We start from the raw sequence: 22191 nt of genomic DNA, 5'->3' as shown, positions 1-22191 counted from the left end.
AAGAGGTGACCAAACATGAGGATGAAGGTAAAGCAGTCAATGTGGCATACATGGATTTAGATTAGATTAGATTTCCGACAGTGTGGAAACAGGCCCTTTGGCCCAACAAGTCCACACTGCCCTTTGAAGCATCCCACCCAGGCCCATCCCCCCCATAACCCACACACCTGTGCGACTTCAGTAAGGAATTTCATAAGGTTCCCTGCAGGAGGCTCATGCAGAAAAGTAAGGAGACATGGGATGGTGGGGGGGAAAATGTGGCAGGTTGGATTCAGAATTGGCTGACCCTTAGAAGGCAAAGGGTGGGAGCAGTGGGCGGAAAATATTCAACATGGTGTTCAGTTATGAGTGGTGTACAAGAATCTGTTCTGCATCCTCTTCTATTTGTTCTTTGTTATTTACAAAAATCACAAAGAAAATTACAGCACAGGAACAGGCCTATCAGCCCTCTAAGCCTGTGGCGATTCAGATCCTCTAAACCTGTCAAGCAGCCCAGTTCGTCCCCTCCCCCCACTGCACCACACAACCAGTCCAGCTCTTCCCCTCCACCCACTGCATCCCAAAACCTGTCTCTGCCTCCCTAACCTGTTCTTCCTCTCACCCAAAGCCGCACCTCCATCTCCTACCTACTAACCTCATCCACCTCCTTGACCTGTCCATCTTCCCTGGACTGACCTATCCCCTCCCAACCTCCCCACCTATACTCTCCTCTCCACCTATCTTCTTTTCGCCTCCCGCTCTCTCCCTATTTATTCCACAACCCTCACCCCATCCCCCTCTCTGATGAGGGGTCTAGGCCCGAAACGTCAGCTTTTGTGCTCCTGGGCCTGCTGTGTTCATCCAGCCTCACATTTTATCTTGGATTCTCCAGCATCTGCAGTTCCCATTATCACCTATTTCCAAAGTTCTGTATCCCTCTGCTCCCTGCCCATTCATATATCTGTCTAGATACAGCTTGAATGATGCTATTGTGACCACCTCTGCTAGCAACATGTTCCAAGCACCCACCACCCTCTGCGTGAAGATTTAGATGAAGGAGTGGAAGGGTGGATTACTAAATTTGCAGACAATACGAAAGTGAGTCGAGTTGTGGACAGTGAGGAGCGCTGTACTCGGTTACAAAGGGGCATTGACAGAATGCAGAGCTGGGTTGAGAAGGGGCAGATGGAGTTTACCCTTGAAAAGTGTGAGGTGATGCATTTTGGAAGGACAAATTTGAAAGCAGAATACAGAGTTAATGCAAAGATTCTTGGGACTGTGAAGGGACAGAGGGATCTTGGGGTTCATGTCTACAGTTCCCTGAAAGCTGCCACCCAGGTGGGTAGAGTTGTTTCATTAATAGAGGGATTGAGTTCAGGAGCTGTGAAGTTATGCTCCAGTTACACAAAAGCCTGGCTCAGCCACATCTGGTGTACTGTGTCCAGTTCTAGTCACCTCATTACAGGAAAGATGTGGAAGCGTTGGAAAAGGTGCAGAGGAGATTTACCAGGAGGTTGCCTGGAAATGAAGGAAGGTCTTGAGGAAAGGTTGAGCATGCTAGGGCTTTTCTCTTTAGAATGACGAAAAATGAGAGGTGACTTGATAGACAGCCAGAGACTTTTTCCTAGGGTGGAGGTAGCTATTACAGGGGGGGGCATACTTTTAAACTGAGTGGAGGTAGATATAGGGGAGATGTCAGAAGTAGGTTCTTTACTCTGGTAGCAGCGTGGAATGCATTGCTGGAGAGTAGTGGAATGGCCTTGTTAGGGGCATTTAAGGTAAAAGTTTAACACATCAGTGTGGGCCAAATGGCCTGTATTGTTCTACGTTCTATTGTTCAGGCCTCTACTGGATACCACCCTTAAGTATTTTTTTCAAAAATAGACTCTTCATTCTGACAAAGAACATAACTGAAATACGATTGAAAAAAATAAAATTATGCTTAAAAATGTTGTGGGTTTTAACATGTGCTACTGGCCATTTCTAGATAGTTACATTTCATAAAATAAAACATTTCTTCATCCCACATGTTGAAATGATTCTAAGCAGCCATTACTCCATTCATGCACTCAACCTGACAGCTACTCAATATTGTTTAGGCATCAATAAAAATTGAAAGTAAGTAATAGCTTATTACTTGTATATTAATGTGAACATTGGCCAACACCTAGTCAGAAATATTTAAAACAACTGGAAGAGTGAAACCAGGAAGAGGAGAATACCTCCATTTGTAGGTTTATTTTGAAGTCTTACTGTCTTGATTTGGACCTACACAATGGACATTAATTGTCACTGGGTGAAAATTCTGAAACTCCCAGATCGCTGCAGCCAATAAAGGTGATTCGCTATCACCTTCTCACAGGCAATTAGGGAATGGACCAAATGATGGTCAGATCCCAGGGAGAAAAACAAAGTCAGAATTTTTGAAAACAAATCTTAAGACCAAAAGAGTTAACTGTACTATTGCTCCACTATTGTTAACTATGCCAGTTACCACAATAACTCAATGAGCATTTCAAAGCTATTGTTTCTGTGGTCTAAGCAAAACTCCATTTTTCTGTAAAAGTAGTTTTGATTCAAAAAAAATTTAACTGTTGAACTCATAACCCACCACCCCATGATATGGTAAAATAGGCAAATAAAATAAAAACCAAATTAAGTGAATGCTTCCAAATAGCTCAAATTATATTTAAGATGAGTCACAGTAGAACATGTATCATAAAAAAATTGTATTGCAGTTTCATGCAGCTCGGATGCAGTTCTGCAAATATATGGCAATTAAATGGCACAGCGTTCGTGCAAATGAAATCTCATTATTTGAAGTCAGCCCTATGTAAAAGGATTCATCTTGACTTTCATAAAATACTTCATTTTATTTTTGATTTATCTGCAGCTGAAAAAATAAATTACACTTCTTGCCACCTTTAACTATCCACCACCACTTCTTCCAAATCCAGTTTGGAGTCTTTGGCAAAGCAATGCATTGATTTTTGTTTTGTACAAAACAAGTTAAATCATGGTATTTTCCTCAAAGAATCAGACATTTATACAGCATCAAATTTTAAATTCTGACATGGATTACATGTAATATGATGAAAGAAGTTGCAGTAATACAGAAACCAAACAAACATTCTCTTGGATCAGTGAGTTGAACTGATTTTAAATCTTCAAAGATTGAGGTACCAGATCAGCCAGATTATATAATTTTCATTCTTTCATCTGTGAGATGTCATTATCATTTTAAATACTCTTTGAAGCCAGCAAAGGGTTAGCAAGGACTAGCAAATTCTACTGCTGGTTTAGACAAATGCATGGCTGAACACAGGACTTTGTTTGGAAACACTGACTCCTCTCAAAAGTGAGATATGGTCACATTAGAAGTCTACCACAAAAGAAGCTACCCTTGTTGGTCATTTCATTATCTTTGTTCAGTTGGGACAGTTTAATGAGCATATCAAGATTTTTAAAATTAAAGCAGTAGTTACATAGCAACAGGCACTTTGGGATACGGAGCTTGTAAAAAGGTGCTACATAAACACAAAATACAAGATGGGAAATCAATTTTTTTGGAGGGGGAAAACTGATCTCGACGCAAGCATTAGTGATTAAATTTCTAAAAACATCTGAGAGCTTAACAAATTCAGCTTCTTCCTTTTGGCAACTCTAGGCTAAGACTAGGTAAATGGGGAATAAAACCAGAAGGCAGAGAATTTCTGGAGATCAATTTCTTTAAAAATAAACAATTTAATCAGGTACAGTCAATCACATTTCTTTGAGTTATACCAACATAAAAACAGCAAGCTTCTCAGATATGTATATATATTATATATTAAAATGTAATCAATATTTTACATTCTGTGGCATTTGCACCTAAATTAAACAATTCTCCTACTGAGGATGGAATTGTGTGTTACTGGGTTGGCAGAGGTTGTGCCACATGCAGGTTTGGAGGTTGAATTTGCCATGGCTCATGTCCTTGGTTTGTTTGCAAGAGATGGTACAGTTGCTTCAGGTGAGTGACGATATTATCTTTAATGTCTGGGGTCGAGATCTGCAGCCTGATGCTGCCACTGTCAAAGGAACGTGTGAATTCACCATTGAACATCTCATAAATCATGCGTGCAACAACTGGCACAACCTGAAAATATCAAGACAAAAATCATAATTAGATGGGATTTATAGAAAACATCATTTACGGCTTGTTAAAGATAACTATAGCTGCATCAAGTATTAAAAATTCCTAGGTTTCCTCCATTTACTATTATAAATGGAAGTCCATACTTCTTTCGCTACAACTGTTACCACTGAAGAGGTTACCCCAAATATTCATGGAGTCAGGAAACTTCAAGGTCGTATGAAAATTGTGGCCACGACCCACTTTCAGATCTTATCTCTAGGGTTACAGATTTCCATTGGTTTAGTTTACAGGTGTGGACTGTTTCAGGTTGCAAGCCTGCATCATGCTTTTGTGACCTTTGCTAACGCTATAGTGGGAATAATCACAATCTACAATTTTCACGGAATCCATCCAATTTTTCAAAGAGGCACGAACACACGATGGGACATAAATGCAAGCCCTGACATCCAACGGACCATTGAAACAGCTAGGCCCAGTGAAATAATGTTTAGTTCACATTCTAATTCTGATCTCTACTATCAAGTGCACATTCATTTAATTACGCAAGAAAGAAGTTTCTTGTGCTTGTAGTTGATACTTTTTATTGACTCTCAGAATCCGGACGATCGGTGCTTTTTTGGTCCATAGCAAAACCGTGTTTTTTTTTTGGCTAAGTAGAAAGTTTGCAATGAATTACTTTTATTTTGAAAAGAAACACGTTGTCAATATAGAGATGATTGGTTCTTACACTGGATAGCGGATGGATGGATTTGACAATTCCAGCTTGGCATGTGAACATGGATGGTAGGTGGAGGACAAGAGATAGCACAGAGAGGGAATGCTGATGAATAGTTGCAAGCGACAAAGGCTAAAGACTTAATCTTTTCAAAAATAGGTAACTTGGATGAAGCACAACAGCACTAAAGGAGGGCCTTTTCAAACAGCCCACCTCAGCAACCAGCAGCCCATGCTTGCCTCCAAACCTTCTCCCCAGTCCAACTGCAACTCACATCAGACAACCTCCCATAGAATGAAATTCCCATCTTGCCTGGACCTCTCTCAAGATGGGTGGACCGAGCTGGGAATTATTCCAACTCCTGTCGCTAAGAGAAGCAGTGTTGTGGAGATAATGTCACCCATTAGCCGACCTTGGCATGTGTGTTGCTGGGTCAATATCCCAGGATACTACTGATGAACATTATCCAGGATTGCTACACTTCAAGAAGACCCCACACAATGTCAAGATAACTAGGAATAGGCAATCAATGTGATCGTAAATCAGTGTTGTCCATATTCTCAAAGAAATACAAAAACAAACAATTGCTGTCAACTGAGTAAGCTACTGGTCCCCTAGTAATATCAGGTTGGTTTTAGAAATTTTAGTGGTAATGACAGAATGAATTGTGGGAAAATGGGGCATTTTCCCCAAGTCAACAATATACTGTGCAATATCTAGTGTTAGATTATGGTACAATCGTGCTTCTAGCAGTGTTTTCTTTTAAAAAATGCTTTAAGGAAACAAATATCCCTCAGGTCAAAAAGGATCATTTTAGAGCTCATGGGCTTCGACTAATATTCCTATTCTTGTCAATTTTAAAGTACAATGAAATCTCTTGAACTTGAACCTATTAGTTATGACTTTAAATGTCGATCCTAAAAAGTCACAATTTAATATGTAAAATATTATAATGCAATATACAAATAGGAAGATAATGACAAGTTCAGAGGGTCATACAGAATGGAAACAGATCCTTTGGTCCAACTAGTCCATGCCAAACATAATCCCACTTGCATGTTCCTGGCCCATATCCGTCCAAACCTTTCCCATTCGTGTACTTATCCAGACGGCTTTTAAAGGTTGTAATTGTACCCACATTCACCACTTTCTCAGTTTATTCCACATACGAACCATCTTCTATGTGAAAAATATTTGCCTGTGCTTTTTTAAAAAAAAAACTCTTCTCTCACCTTAAAAATTTGCTCCCTAGTCTTGAAATTCCCCCATCCCAGGGTAAGCCACCTGCGATTAACCCTACTTCTACCCCTCAAGATTTTATAAACTTCTATATGAATTTTTGAAGAATTGAGAATTTGGGACTGTAAAGATGCAAGATGTTATTTAGTCATCTATTATTAAATCCAAATTTGTGAACTAAGATTATTAATAAAATGTTCATTGTCATATCCGGGTAGAATTTGGCTACATGCTCAACGGCACCTTATACATCTGGGCAGGGGATTAATGAAACTTTGTAACCAGAGTGGTATAATACACAAACTCTTGTTGCAAAATTCTATGCTGCAATTAGAGTATTATGTGGCGGTGCCAGTATTGGGTTGGGGTGGACGAAGTCAGAAATCACATCACACAGGTTGCAGTCCAACAGGTTAATAATGGATGTAATTTACGAACACAAATAATAGTTTATAGAGATGCAAAACCAATAAAAGTTCTTACCTGCACCATGATTAGTTTCCTTTCCTTAGGCTTGCCGTCTGGCCACTCTTCCCCAAAGCACAGGTAAATCTCAAAAGGCGGTACTTTATTACTTTGCCCTTTTTGAAGGTCAATCAGATCTGCAATTCAAAATTAAAAATGAGCAAACTGTGTATAAACACAATACTTCTGTTTAAAAAGATACAATCCATCATTTTATTAATGGTTAATATTGATATTACAAATCAGAAAGACAAGTTCAATATTGGCTTCAACATTTCATCCACACTCCGATCTCCATTTTCTGCCATAAAAAGGCACAAAGAATACAGGAGCAGGAGTAGGCCATTCAGACCCTCAAACTTACTCTCCTATTCAACTGGATCATGGCTGATCTTCTACCTCAAAACCATTTTCCTGTATTATCTAAACATACTGAAGACATCAGGCATCTAAATCTCTCTCGAATCTTCTCAATGGCTGAAGTTGCGTAGTCCTTTGGGACAGAATTCAGTCGATTCACACCTTCAGAATGATGAATTCCTTCTCAGTGAAGTTCCAAATGGTCACCCCCTGTTTAGAGAGTATCCACCATGCCAGTCAGGGGAACTCTTTCCTGCCTTGTTGAGCCCTGTAATAATTTTGTTCATTTCAACATGATCATTTCTCAATCATCTAAACTCAAGAAAACGGGTGCCATCTACAGGCAGTATGAAGTACAATATATACACCCTGTATGAGAAGTACATCACTGCTCTTTTAAGACAGAAATATGGAGAAACTTCTCTTGGGGATATTGAAATTGGTGGAATTCTTTACCACAGAGGGCTGCCATTAAGTATATTCAAGGCAGAGACTGATTTTTAAAATCAGTAACGTTATGGGGATAAGGCAGGAAAGTGAAGTTGAGGATTATCAGATGAAACCGAATGCCAAATTAGAATCAATGGGGCCAAATGACCTTCTGCTATGTCTTAATAGTCTTGTGATATCACCATCCCAAGAATCAGTTGAGGTAAATCTTTGTTACACTCACCCCATGAGAAGAACATCCTTGTTTGGGCAAGGAAATCACAACTGTACACAATCTTTTCTCATGGTCCAATTAATACACAATTTTCTTACGGATTATACTCCAGGACGTGGAACCACCAAAGTTCCATACAATCAAAGAACAAGAAATAGGCTGCCTCCAGACTTGAACTCAGATCGCAGCGGTCAGAAACCCGCGTGCTCACCATTACGCCATGGCAACCAGAGCCCCAAGACATTTTCATTCCTGCACCTCAAGTCTTCTAGCAATTAAGACCAACATACCATTTACCCAATTGTTTGCTGCACCTACATATTAACTTGCAGTGACTCATGAACAAGGATACCCAGATCATTTTGGGGACCAACATTTCCCAATCTCCTCCTATACTGCACCTTTTGGCCGCTGGAAAAGCCAGGTACATTCTCATCTAGAAAAAGAGAACTATACGTTGAACTACTTCACATCTGAAGAAAAACTGGGGATGACCAACTTTGAGATGGGTGGGGAAATAAAGGAAAAAAAAAACAATGTTCATTAAAGGAATTCCAGAAAGGAAAGTAACTTTGTTCATATCAATTCATTTAGTTTATATTAATGAAAAAGACTAGGAGGACTCACCACTTAAGAATGTTTCTAAACAAAACAGCTTGACTTTCTTCTGCCGTTCTATGACATGTGGCGTATTATTTCCACTTGCACAGGGTCCTGACCAATACACCTTACACTGGCACAGCCTGATGGCATAGATGGCATGACCACTCACTTCCAGGATTAGTCCTCGGTCCATCACATCTAATAGGCGGTTTGTGAAAAGACGTTGCTTTTCATTTGAGATATGGTCTGTTCCAGGAAATTTCACTTGTTCAAGGGAAACTGGACCAAATAACTCCTCTTGGTTTGGCATTGGACCCAGATCACCATAAAAGAGACGGCATCCTTGTGGATTGCTGACGTTTAAGGCAGGTCCCAATTCTTTGCCTCTGTATTGGAACTGGATTTCTAAATCTGTCACTATACAGAATGGAGGAAGGGGGTGCAGTATTGGTACAGGTGGGAGAAGAGGAATCAATCATTAAAAAGATCAAAGGATAACTCTTTCACAATATAATTAAGTTGAAGGATAATTCTCATATTCCCATCCACAATTAAGTTATAGATAAATATTTTACTTAACATAATTAAACAACATGGAAGTTAAGTACTTTAAATATCTCAAAGCAAAATACTATCAGAGCATGTTCTGCTCTATTGAACAAACAGCAACACAGCACTGGAACAGTCCCTTCATCCCTCCAAGCCTGCACCAACACATTTTGCCCCTCTTACTAAAACTGTCTTCGCTTACAGGATCTGTATCCCTCTCTTCTCTCCCTATTCATGTAATCACCGGCTACTTCTTCAATACTGCTAGATAAAAAGTGTGGAGCTGGATGAACAAAGCAGGCCAAGCAGCATCTTAGGAGCTTCTGTGCTCTTAAGATGCTGCTTGGCCTGCTGTATTCATCCAGCTCCACACTTTGGTGTCTCTGATTCTCCAGCATCTGCAATTCCCATTATCTCCTCAATACTGCTATTGTGTCCGCTTCCACTACTACTTCTGGCACTCGCCATCCGTGTGTGAAAAATGTACCTCGCACACATCCCTTTTATACTTACCACCCACCCTACCCTACACCTTTAACCTGTGTCCCCTAGTAAGTGACCCCTCACCCTGGGAAAAAGCCTCAAACTTTCCACACTATCCACGCCATTCACAATCTTATAAACTTCTATCAGGTCACCCCTCAACCTCCTGCAGTCCAGCAAAAACAAGCCCAGTCTATTCAACCTTTCTTCATAGCTAAAACCCCCACACCAAGCAACATCTTAGTAAACCATTTCCTATACTCTCTCCAAAGCATCCAAATCCTTCTAGCAGTGTGGTGACTACAACTGTATGCAATGTTCCAAGTGCTGCCTAACTGAAGTTCTCTTATAGCTGCAGCATAACTTGACTATCCTTATACTCAATGCCCATTCTAATGAAGGCAAGCATACCATAGGCCTTTTATTTTTTACTACCGTATCCATCTGCACTGCTGCCTTCAGTGATCTGCGGATCTGCAAAACCGAGATTCCTCTGCATATCAATACTTTTAAAGGTTTCTGTCACTCATTGTATAATTTCCACCTGTACTTGACGTTCCAAAACCCATTTGTTCAGATTAAACTGTATCTGCCATTTTTCTGCCCATGCCTCCAAGTGATCTTTATCCTGCATTACCCTTGGACAATGCTCCTCACTATGAGAAACTCCACCAATCTTTGTATTGTCCACAAACTTACTAATTAGACCAGCCACGTTTTCCTCCAAATTATTTATGCAGACGACACGTTGATCCTGTGGGACATCACTAATCACAACCCTCCATTCCAAAAAGCATCCTTCCACCACCACCCTCTGTCTCCCATGACTAAGCCAGTTTGATATTCATCTTGCCAGCTTACCCCAATACCATGTGGCCATGCTGCCATGAAGGACTTTGTCAAAGGCTTTACTGAAGTCCATGTAGACAACATCAACAGCTTTTCTGCCCCCTCAATCATAATTGTCATCTCCTCAAAAAACTTGATCAAGTTAGTGAGGCATGGTCACCCCACATAAAACCATGCTGTCTACTGCTAATAAGTCCATTTGTTTCGAAATGCATACAGATCTTGCCCTTTAGAATCTTTCCCAATGATTTCCCAGTACTAAAGACAGGCTCAAGGTTCTGTAATTTTCTGGATTATCCCTGCTATTCTTCTTTAACAATGGGACCTCACCTGTAGCCAAACAGGATACAAAGATGCCTGTCAATGCTCCAGAAATTTATTTTCTTTCCTCCCTCAATACTCTGGGACAGATGCCATCAAGACCCAAGGACTTATCTACCTTAATATCAAGGATAACGTTGATTAAACTGTAATAGTCTATTAACTTGGTTAAGTAGATTATCACATTGCTGAATGGAAATTCATAGGCCACAAAAAAGAGTGCTATTTATTTCAATACTGCCATTTTATTTTTAAGTTATTAATTGCACAGCCAGTTAATTCAGACTTCAGATGTCATTAGGTGCAATGTATAATGCAAGTTTCCCTAGCAAGTATATACAACAAGTATAAAATAGTGTTACTATTTAATTGCCAATTATATTTTTAAGCAATATGACCAAAAACAAACTTCAACTTCAAGGAAGGTCAGTATTAAACAATGGTGGAAGGCAGAGGAAAAAGAGGGAAATATTTCTAAACAGCAACAAGGCAAGCCCAGATTTGGCTTTGGAGTGCAAAAGATGTTTTTCCTTACTGGGCAGGGAGCTGATCCAGGTTTCTGGAGTGCTGAATATCTCAGCTGGTAAATGTGGATCAACCTGTTCTGGCTCAGTCTTTATCCACTCATTTGGAGAGCAGCTAGTCACATTTACTGCGGCTACTGGAGAGGCTGCAAGGTTCAAGTTACACAATTGAGAGTCACCATCACAATTGACAAATAAAATATCAACTTTAAATCATGAAATGATTTGTCCTGATTTATTAGAACACCCACAATTTACTTTAACTGTGTAATTTAGATTACAGAATTGCTTAACTATGCCCCCCCCCTCCAAATAATGATGATCTCTGAAAGGGGTGTTGCCCACCCTATTTACCCTGGGGAGGCACAGGTAGGTGTCTTCAACATCTATATCCCATCTGCTTGGCTAGCCAGCCCACAGGGAATAAAGACTGGAGTTCTGATTACAATGCAATTATATCCATATCCTGATTATAACCATTGTCATATTAACGCAGCAAGTAAGGTTGGATTAAAATTGTCAAGTTCACTACAGTATACTTTACATCAAAGCAATTATTTCTTAAAAATTAAGTTACAGTTATAATCACAGTACAGAACATTAGATTCTGAATTAGATGATCAGCTTAAATCCCCCGTTTCAGCTGGATCTGGGAAGCGAGGAAAAAGCCGCCACTCTGTTTTTACAAGATTCAGAAAGCTTTCGACAATATCGCATGAAAGAAATTAACATGCAAAATTAAAGTTCACGGGACCGGGGCAGCGTATTGAGATGGACAGAAAACTGATCGGCAGACAAGAAACAAAAGTGTGAAAATAAATAGCCCAAATGACAGACTGTGACTTGCGGGGTACTACGGGGATCAGTGCTTGGACCCTAGGTATCCGTAATATATATCAATTGAGTCAACATAAGAGAACTAAAATTAGTATTTTCAAATTTGTAGATGACGCAAAAATTGGTAGGAATTTGAGCTGCAAGGAGGATGGAGTGATGCTTCAGCGTGATTTGGACAGGCTTAGAGAACGGGTAAATGCATGGAAGATGCAGTGTAGTGCGGATAAATAGGAAGTTATCCATTTTGGGAGCAAAAGCAAGACTGCAAATTTTCTGAACGGTGATAAATCAAGAGTGGGGAATATGCATTGAGAGCTGGGAGTCCTCATTACCAGTCACTGAAAGTAAGCATGCGTGTGCTGTAGGCGGCAATGAAGGCAAATGGTACATCGCCTTCATGACAATAGGATTCAAGAATGACATCACAAATGTCTTTCAGGAATTATACAGGGCCTTGGTGAGACCACATCTGCATATGAACATTCCAGGTCTGATGATCTCATCTGATGAAGTGCATGACTTCCTGGGAATAATTCCTGGGATGGAGGGACAGACATACGAGGAAAGGTTGCATTATTTAGTGTTATATTCACTGCAGCTCAGAAAAATGATGGCATATCTCACAGAAACACAAATTTCCAACATAACTAGTCAAGGCAAATGCAGGAAAGATGTTTCTGATGGTAGGAGAATCCAGAACCAGACGTTAGCAGTCCAAGGATATGGGGTAAACCTGTTGGGACTGAGTGGAGGAAAAATATCTTTACTTAGAAAGAGAGGTGAGTCTGTGGAACTTGCTCCCACAGAAAACTGCCAAAGGCCAATACGTTGTCTGATGCCAAGAATGAATTGGATAGCACTTGGGGCTAATAGGATGAGAGAGGGGTGCGGAAGCAGGAACAGGCTGTTGAGTTGGGTGATCAACCATGGACAATGAACAGCAGAACAGGTTTGAAGGACTGAATGGCCTATACCTACTCCATTTTTTAAAAAAACCGGTTTTAATGTGATCTCTTCAAGGATATGAAATGTTCTGGTATTTCCCGAAGCTTTAGAAGGATGGAAAGGGATGCTAATTTGGGCAGGAGGCAAGAGTCCAGTTTCCCAACAGCAGGTTACAGTTTTATCATTAACTTCTCAGAATGGTACTGCAAGACTTACTGAGGTTATGAAAAGCACTGCATAAAACAATTATTTCTCAAAAGCATCAGATGGTACATAAGTGTAAATTATGGGTGGTTAGAGAAAAAAAAAGAGGAAAACAACTTTGTAGAAACAGGATTATTTCTGTCATCATTAAAATGACAAAAAGAGTGTCAAAATAAAGAAAAAAAACTTAATCTACAACAATCAATTTTCTCCATCAGCACCCTGCACTCACTCCACCCCCAAACCCCAGCAGAAATACTGTCCTCTTCACCTCTAGCTCCGATGAAGAGTTATCTAAACTTGAAACATTAGCTTCCTCTCCCCCCACTGATGCTGTCTGACTAGCTGAGATCGCCAGCATTTGGTGTTTTTGCTAGATTCCAGCATCTGCAGTAATGTGTTCCTACCTCCAAAAAGGACAATCTTTTGAACAAGCATAAGCCTCCCATTTCCAGGAATCATTTTAAGATTGAAAGATATTTACCCAGATTCCAACGATTTAACTATTTTCGCTAAGATTCTAAAATTTTTTTGAAAAAAAAACTTTGATTACAGATTAAAATTCATACTGATCATCATCATGCTCACTTACCATTCAAATTGGGAAATGGAAAGCTTTCTTGCATCTGTATATAAAAAGAAAGTGAAATGAATTGGTCATTTTTCATTTAATATGCAATGAGTGACCAAGAGATCAATATTTTCCTAAAACAGGGAGCAATCTATAACATAAAATTTAGAATTAACACTGATTTTACACATTCAAAATGAAGTGCAATGCTGAAAAAGGAAGTGAAAGCCTTTTTGAAAAAGGCTAGATCCATGTGAAGCGGGGGGGGTATGGGGATGGGAATTGGGATTGGGATTAAAGCATTAGGAGGTTGTAGACATGCTGAGCCGATGGGTTTGGTTGCAAATGTTTTGTCACTCTGCTCCGTGGCATTGCTAGTTTGCCTCCAATGAAGCATTGGTTGTTCTGGCTCACTTGTTATTTATATGCCTCGGTTGGCTGGGGTGATTGGTATTATTTCAGATTTTGTTTCTCAGTGGTGCATACTCAGGGTCTAATTCAATGTGTTTGTTGATGGAGTTCCAGTTGGAATACCAGGCTTCCAGGAATTCCCTGGCAGATCCCTGCTTGGTTTGTGCAATTACCTATGTTGTCCCAGTCAAACTAATGTCCCTCGTTGTCAGTGTTTAGTGAGAAAAGCGAGAATTGGTCATGTCTCTTGGTGGCTAGTTGGTGTTCATGTATCCATATAGTCAATTTTCTTCCGGTCTGGCCTATGTAGCATTTCTCAGTCCTTGCTTGGTAGTTTGTATACTCCCCCCACCCCCACCCCGGTTTTGCGTATGGGATCCTTTACATTCGTCATTAGCTGTCATAGTTGGCTTGTTGGCTACCCCAATGCCAGGGGTCTGAGTAGTCTTGTGGTCATCTCTGAAATGTCCATGATATACGGTAGGGTGATAAGTGATTCTGGTTGTGTTGTGTCTTCCTGTTGCGGTCCGTCTCCGAGGTGACGGTGGATTGTGCTTTTTGGGTATCGTTCCTTTTGAAGACTCTGTAGGTGCTGGTGTTCTGTTCCGCATAGTTCCAGCTTGCTGCAATGTGTTGTGGCTCATTTAAGTAGCGTCCTGATGCAGCTCCGTTTGTAGGCATGCGAGGTGGTGCTAGTGTAAGTGAATATTTATTTGGTATGGTTGGGGTTTTCTATATACGCTAGTCTGGAGTTCCCTGTTGTTTTTGCATTCTACCATTATGTTCAGGAAGGGTAAATCAGTTATTGTTCTCTTCTTTCATAAATTTTATCCTGGTGAGAATGTTGTTTACATGTTGGTGGGGTTCTTCCAGTTTTAATGCAGGGGTTAATAATGTCAAAAGGTGTCATGTACATAGACCCAAAGTTTGGGCTGCACAATGGGGAGTGTTGTCTGTTTTAACCTTTGCATTACTGTTCTGCAATCTGTCCTAACATTGGGGATCCCGTTGGCATTCCATTGATTTGTTTGCATATGGTGTCACTGAAGGTGGTGGGTTGGTGAGGCACAAACCTAGTCGTTTCATGGTGGTGTCCTTATTGACGTTGTTGGCGTCCTGTGTCGTCTGCTTAATTGATTCGTCTTGCAGTGTGGCAATTGTTTCTCTGGCTAGGTCAATATTTATCTGTGTAAATAGTACTGTTACATCATAAGATATCATTATAACGCCCTCATTTGTGCCTCACAACCCACATCACCTTCAACGGCAACATACACAAACAAATCAACGGAATACAAATGGGAGCCCCAATATTAGGGCTGATTGCAGAAGCAGTAATAAACCACTGAGAGACAAAACCAGAAGTAATGCCAACCACTCCAGAAAACTGAGGTATAAAAATAACAAGCTGAACAAAACACCAACACTTCACCAGAGGTGCTGGTGATGTTCCCTCGCAGGGTGACGAAACGTTTGCAACCAAACACACTGGCTCAGTGAGCGTGTCTACAACTTCATCCACAACCCAAGCAACTAATCTTCTCAAACTTTAAATTAATGCAATATTTCTACCAAAATAATAGAAACATAGGCTGAATGGTCTTCTGCTCAGTCATTCTGTAATTTGAACGCAGCTGACTACATTCATTATTGGGTAATATGCTCCGATTGGCTGATCATCACAGGCTAAAACTGTAGTTAACTACTACCATATATTTTATTCACACAAGCATCTGCTAGCCTTCAGCACAACTAGCACAGCAACAGAAAGTAGCAAGGTGTACAACAGCTATGAAGACTACAATTTCCAGTTCAGACTTTGTCATCTGAAACTTTTGTCCTGTATTCATTATTTATCATCCTCTGGCTTGAGGATTTAAACACATCCATCTGTCCTTTGTAAACAATGATTATTTTCAGACAGGGCAAGATACTTGATAAATAAAACGTTACTAGAACACTATTGTCAAGCCGCAAATTATACAGAGCAATTTTCTTTCACATGTGTACGATAATTGGAAAGTGACTCCCCACGAGTAGCACCCCCACCCCCACTGTCCAACACTCTACAACCTACAACCAAAATATCAATCGTAATGCCCTTAAAACTGCACGGACTGAGACTAATTAACTTGGTACGTATTAAGAATTGAGTTGGATATTTATTGTATGACTTAGTTCTACATGCTGGTGACCTCATCCACAAAACCATCAGGGTGTCAAGATTTCTAGTCTAAAATTTTCTGTAGTTTTATCATAACCCGTTTAAAATTTCAGTTTCAAAGATTTTCCACTTACTTTAACTTGAGGCTGAGAAGAGCTCAATTCTTCATCTTCATCTTCCAAATCTAGACTTTCTTCCCATGGTACCGATCCTGTGAAACACTCACTAATTATATTGGAAACCTGACACCTTGGGCGTTTCAAACTTAATTACAAGTCAGCATTCTTGAGAGATCAAAAATATGAAATCACCTCTTTCTGACACTAAAGTGAAAGCAACTTCAGTTCTGGCAGCAATCTCATGCATTGATAAGTAGTACTCTATTGTTAGACTTTATTTGAAGCTAATAAAAAAGACAAAAATAATTTGTGCGTTTGGTTCTTCAGTTACTTTTCATAAGCACACTCAACTTCCTCTCTTATTATATGTGAGCCATCCAGTTCCAAATGATACTTGTCCGACATCTAGCCTTTGGTCCTATCACAGACTCTATTCCCTAGCCATGACTCCACACCCCTTTCTGGCCGCTAACTGTGGCTGAACAACACTGTTTGAAGCCTTGGCTATCTACTGGTCTAAAGTGAACTTCTATCCTCTGATCCTTTCCTTCGCAAGATCCACCTACATCTACCTCGGTAACACTGCTCACTTTGCGCCACCTGCCTTAAAATAATTGCAGCTGAATCACTACATGCCTTTGTTTATTTAATGTTTGACTATATGACATTCAAGGTAGACAATCAGCCATGATCAGTTTGAATGGCAGAACAGGATTAACAGGCTGAATAGCCTGGTCATGTCAATCCAATATCATACTGCTCAGTCTCCAGTAAATTGCAGTCTTATAGAAACTGAGTACACTCCATCATTAGTGGGTATGCTTTCAACTGAATTAGCTTGAAGCTCTGGAATTCTATCCCTGAACCTTGCTATCTCTCCCCTTTCCTATAGAAGTTGTTCTTTTCAACATCTTGGATTAAGCTTTAAATCCATACATGGCTCCGTTTTCAATTTTTATCTGATAATGCTGGTGTGAAACCTTGGGACATTTAATAAGGCACTCTATAAATAGAAGATGATGAGTCTGTTGATCATTTAGTCTGTGTCTATGACAACTGCTTCATCGCACTATTACATTATATTGTAATTTGTCCCCTTGGAACCTCAGAGGTACAATAAGCTACTTGTTACATATCTTAAACTTCCTGCATTTCATTTACCTGCTGCCAGTCTGCCACAACATTAAGAGGTAGCTAATAAAAAGCTACTTTGCAAACGGACAACTGTTTTAGCAGGTGAAACTGAAACTACACTGTTTCATTTTCATCTGCTAAAACAATTGTCAGTTTGCTAATGCAATCAAAAAAAATGTTTACCTGGATTGCTGTGGGTACCACTGCTCTGCGGGATATCACAGACTTCATATATTTTAAGAGGATTCATCGGAACCTCCTTGGTTCCATCATAAATTAGGTTAAATTCTCGACTTTTGTTAAGTGCACACCGAAGCTGTGCTTTCCACTTGGCTGGATCTGGTTCATCAATCCCTTCTTGATACTTTCCAGTTTCTACTGCCCATGCCTGTAGATGGAGCACGTTGGAATTAATACTTTTAAAAAGTGATCAAATCTTGCAAATTAAAACCGAAACAGTCCTTGCTCCTTCCACATCTACTATTCCGGACTCCACAAAGACAAAGACACAGTCCAACCCCTCCCACTCTAAAGTGCCAATCAGGGTTCTATGTTTATGGTTGTGAAAAGGAATCCATTATTTAAAACTAGGAAGCACTTTGCGAGTCCAGTGGTACATCTCTACAAAATTAGGAATGGGTACAGCAATGGCGTGAATCAGAGTGTATGGGGCTGGCAAATAAAGTCCTTAGGAAACCAATGACTTCAAAGTTAAAAAGGAGTGATCCCATTGTGATTAAGTAGGTAAGACTTCCCATAGACAATCTGAGTCTAGAATTAGTCTCTGTTTAATAAAAAGATTTCTCTTCAATTTTCTATTTCATTAGCACCCAATTTAGAGTTTAAACTCTAAAGAGAGAAAGTTATCTCTGGAATATTCCATTTGGAATTCAAATCTGGTGCAGCATAAAATAGGAGGAAGTGAATCAGGCAGTGCTGTTTGAGGTTACTAAGCAATGGTTATTATAGTGAACCTGTTTAGAAGATTTTCACACATTGCTTGCACAGTGCCAAGTCATAAAGCCAGTAAAACAAGAGAAAGAACTGTAATCTTGGATTCACCTTAAAAATAGTGTTTTCTTCCTCTTGAGGTGGACTGTGACGAGTTGCATGTTTCCAAGGAATTTGAAAACGTTTATTTTCCCGGTGGAGCCAAACAAGACCTGGGAAAAGACCACTGTCCACTTGGGACACCAACCATGGTTTCAATCGCACCCTGCGTGGATGTATTGCCATGCTCTGAAACAAAATTTCTATTATTCAGGATGTAAAATGGCCCCTTTATGAAATGAAGATCTACAGGGTGATTTCAACAACTCTGAAGGGAGAGGATAACACTTGACTGACACTTAGCTTCCAGCAGCTTCCAACTAGTCCAGTGCTGATCAACTTTGGTGGGTTAATCAGAGAAGTGAAAAGTAGGTTTTACAACTTGTTATCCTTCAAAAGTGTCTTTTTGCTACTTGTTCTAAAATAATCAATTTGGAATTTGAAGAAATCATAGAACATTGAACACATGAAACATAACTCTCTCAATGTAATTCACATACAATAACATGCAATATACATTCAATCAAATGTATCTGTTGCATAGGTCAGGTTATTGTGCATCCAAAATAATTAAGCTAGGAATTAGTGTTCTAATGGTACGTTAATGCTGTTTAGGCCAATGGGAAGTCTTAAAGGAGAGAAGGGATTTTAAAATTCAGAGTGGGCCGACCCAAGAAAAATGCGGACATAGGAAATGTGTTTTCAAAAAAGTGGAGATGTCATTTCCATTTACAGAAGAATCTAAAACTAGGGCCACATAGACAAGTCAGTTACTAATAAATACAGTCAGCAATTAAGGAGAAACAATTACTTGAGAGTGATTAAAATATGATAAACAGAAGAAATGGCTGATGCAAAAGGATCAGATCTCAAAAAAAATGAAAGCAATTAAGTGAATGCAAGAAGCAGCAACAGAAAACACTGAGGAAGGCTGAGATGAGGCAGAGATAACACAGCGTGGAGCCAGGGGAACACAGTGTAGAGCAGGAGAAACACAACAGGCCAGGCAGCAGAGGAGCTGGGAAGCTGACACTTCAGTTTGGTCCCTTCTGAAGAAATGTCAGCTTTCCCATTCCTCTGATACTGCCTGCTGTGTTGCTCCAGTCCACGCTGTGTAATCTCAGACTCTAGCATCAGCAGTTCTTACTAACTCTGAATGAGATGAGGCAGAGGCGGGGGACAAATTCCACGTGGACTATTAACAACAGCATTGACTAGATGGTGGGGTTGGGGGGGGGGGAGGTGGTGGTGGGTGTGAATGGCCTGTTTTTGAGCAGCATGTTCTAGGAGATTCATAGTTAACTTGTGTAACAGCACTTAAACCCAGAGTCAGGCCCAGCCAAACAAAGGAGTAAATCTTTCTAAATTTGGGAGACTTGTTTCCCTCCATTCAACAATCAGGTCTAGGTCTTGCAATACACATTCACACCACGTGAAAGAAGGTGACAGTCAGGCTGCCCCAAACGAATTTGCATCAAGTAAAGCTTTCAATGTAAAATGTGACTACAGTTGCATACCAGGACGGTTAATAACACATTCCAATAATATTAGCTGTAATAAGTTCCGTGGGACAGCTACTGACTTCTTGTTGTCTAATTCTATACTGGGTCAATAATACTCATGTCTCATAACCACCGCGATAGTTAAAAATTGATTTTTTTTAAAAAGGGAGAACATTTATCAGTTTCTTTCAAATCAGGAATTCTATGAACACTTCAGAAATTTGAATTGCCATCACCTTAATTTATATTCCATATAAAATATAGAAAAAAGTGAGAAGGGTCTCACACACCTTCCCTGCGGATGAGGCCTCGACTCCAGACCCACACCAAGGTTAACGCCAATTCGACGTGAAATCACGATGAAATAGCAAAACAGTTCTCCATGAATCCTAGAAGCACAATTAATCTATACAGATGTTTTTGGGCGGAGGGAAAATAAAACGATTAAAGTGTCATATGTTGACGAAATTGCTTCCTCGATGCATGAGGCGGAAATAACTCAAGACCCAGGGGACACACCTTCCACCCACCTGAGGTTCGAACCCAGACTGGAAACCTTTCCCTGAGTCCATGGCCACAATCAGGATTGCACTCTCATTCTGAGGTGTAGGGAAAGGCAACACTCAATGAAGTTAAAATGAACTGAGGTTAGGGATTCGCATCCCTCCCCACAGCCTTACTTACCTTCTCGTCGATATCCAGCTTGTGATCCCGGAAATGTTCTCCTTTATAGAGAAAAGGTCCCCTGCAATAATGGAGCCAAGCGCTGAATTAGGTCTTTAGAGTAGCAGCCTATATCCGTTGTCGTTTCTTCATTCGCTCAAATCAAAGCAAAGCAATCAGTTTGCCAAAACTCGTCTCGATTTTAACCGATCTTCCCCTCCCCACGCCACTAACTTCCTCTGAAAGTTTCTGTTGTCGAATCGACGTCAGACGCTGCCACCACGCCCTGGAAAGGCAGGTTCCAGCACCTCACGGTGACCCAGCCAAACAAAAAAATACACACACCGATTAACTCTGCAGTCAGACATAAACAACCACTGAAAACTCGGCGGTTTATAAGAAAACCAGAACACAACCTCCCGAAAACATTTGAAAAGTCCAACTAAAATAGTTACCTGAAATTACCCCCCCTCCCCCTCCCTGGATTTGGGCGTTATTTTGTGCAATTCTTTGGACTGATTTTGAAAATTAAACTGTTACAGACCAAATTACTCCCACGTGCTTTTTTTAAACATTCGCACGCACAGAGCGGCTCCCTTACAGTTGAATAGATTTTGTTCAACTTTTAAAAAATACTTTTGATTTTGTGAAGAAAAATAGAAGGGTACATTTCCGAAACTCGAAGGGGCTAATTCTTTGCGAAAAAATGACTCCCATCTGTTATAGAATAAAGTTATTAGCGATTAAGTGTAAAATTCATAAACGCCTATTAGTTAGCATAGGATTTAAAGCGAGAAAGGATGGGGTGTAAACATGCGGTGAACAGTGCAGCATATTTGAACTCCCTTCAGTAACTAGACGCACGCAACGAGACACTAAATTCTGAACGAAACAAGGGAGCGAGGTCCAGACATCACGAAAAGTATGTACAAATGTTCCGACAGCAGCACGAAAAAAAAACCAAACTTACTTTGGAGAATGTAGTTCACGCTGGTTAGCAATAATTAATTCCACTCCCCCGTCGATCCTCGTCAGTTTCGGTTCAATATCAGGTGTGTCCAGTGACTCAGCGGATCACATGAGGCTGTGTGTTCTTACGCCGGCTTTTACCCCGCGATTCTATTTGTCCAGTTTCGCCGAGAAAGAGATTGGAAGTGTGAACCGTGAGTCACCCTTGGCATAACTTGAGTGTTTCAGGGAATGTCATGCCGGAATTTTGTAGAGCTGTTGTAATTTGTATTTAATTCTCTCCCAACACCAACATGTTCGGTAAAAGTTTTAAGTGCTTGTCGGAAACATGACTCAAAAACAGAAACTCGGTGGGTCAGGCAGCATCCGTGGAGTGAGAGAAACAGTTAATGTTTCGAGGCTCCTAATGGCTTTTATTGGGAATTCAGAATTTTATAAATCATTCGAACGGTGGCTCACCCAGGTCAAGGACTATGAAGAATTTTGTTCATGCAGCATTTACGGAGCAGCCAACATCCTGAAATACGTTACAGCCAATTGAATACTTTTTTGACTTGTTATAAAGTAGAAATTTTAGCTATATGTTTGCACAGGCGAATGTACAACGAGTAACAATGACACAATCTACTTTAGTAATGTTGAAAGACGGAGAGCTTCCCTCCACTTCTTCAAAATGTTATACTTTACGCCCATCTGGGGGGGAAAGCCAATACCTCATCTGAGTAACCTCAGA

The 22191-nt window shown here is 40.3% G+C and overlaps 1 protein-coding gene across 4 annotated transcripts; it reads right to left on the bottom strand.

Moving 5' to 3' along the window:
• Window positions 1–2817: 2817 nt before the first annotated feature.
• LOC125462825 (interferon regulatory factor 6) lies at window positions 2818–21855 on the bottom strand. 4 transcript variants are annotated; one of them, XM_048553241.2, is made up of 11 exons: window positions 21460–21855; window positions 20511–20571; window positions 20117–20232; window positions 18337–18513; window positions 17458–17662; window positions 16156–16232; window positions 13468–13501; window positions 10901–11035; window positions 8188–8580; window positions 6555–6673; window positions 2818–4117 (listed from the first exon to the last, which is right to left on the bottom strand). In XM_048553241.2, exons 4-11 carry the CDS (start codon window positions 18508–18510, stop codon window positions 3890–3892), a joined length of 1365 nt encoding a protein of 454 aa, XP_048409198.1. In that variant the 5' UTR covers window positions 18511–18513; window positions 20117–20232; window positions 20511–20571; window positions 21460–21855; the 3' UTR covers window positions 2818–3889. The 4 variants fall into 4 exon arrangements, with proteins under 4 accessions (XP_048409198.1, XP_048409199.1, XP_048409197.1 ...); XM_048553242.2 differs by having other exon boundaries at window positions 20117–20215; XM_048553240.2 differs by lacking the exon at window positions 20117–20232.
• Window positions 21856–22191: the final 336 nt, after the last annotated feature.

The sequence above is a fragment of the Stegostoma tigrinum genome, chromosome 21 (genome assembly GCF_030684315.1).
Source record: "Stegostoma tigrinum isolate sSteTig4 chromosome 21, sSteTig4.hap1, whole genome shotgun sequence".
In the NCBI taxonomy this organism is placed as follows: domain Eukaryota; kingdom Metazoa; phylum Chordata; class Chondrichthyes; order Orectolobiformes; family Stegostomatidae; genus Stegostoma; species Stegostoma tigrinum.
Note: the sequence above shows the minus strand (reverse complement) of the source record. Positions and strands in the feature narration are given on the sequence as shown.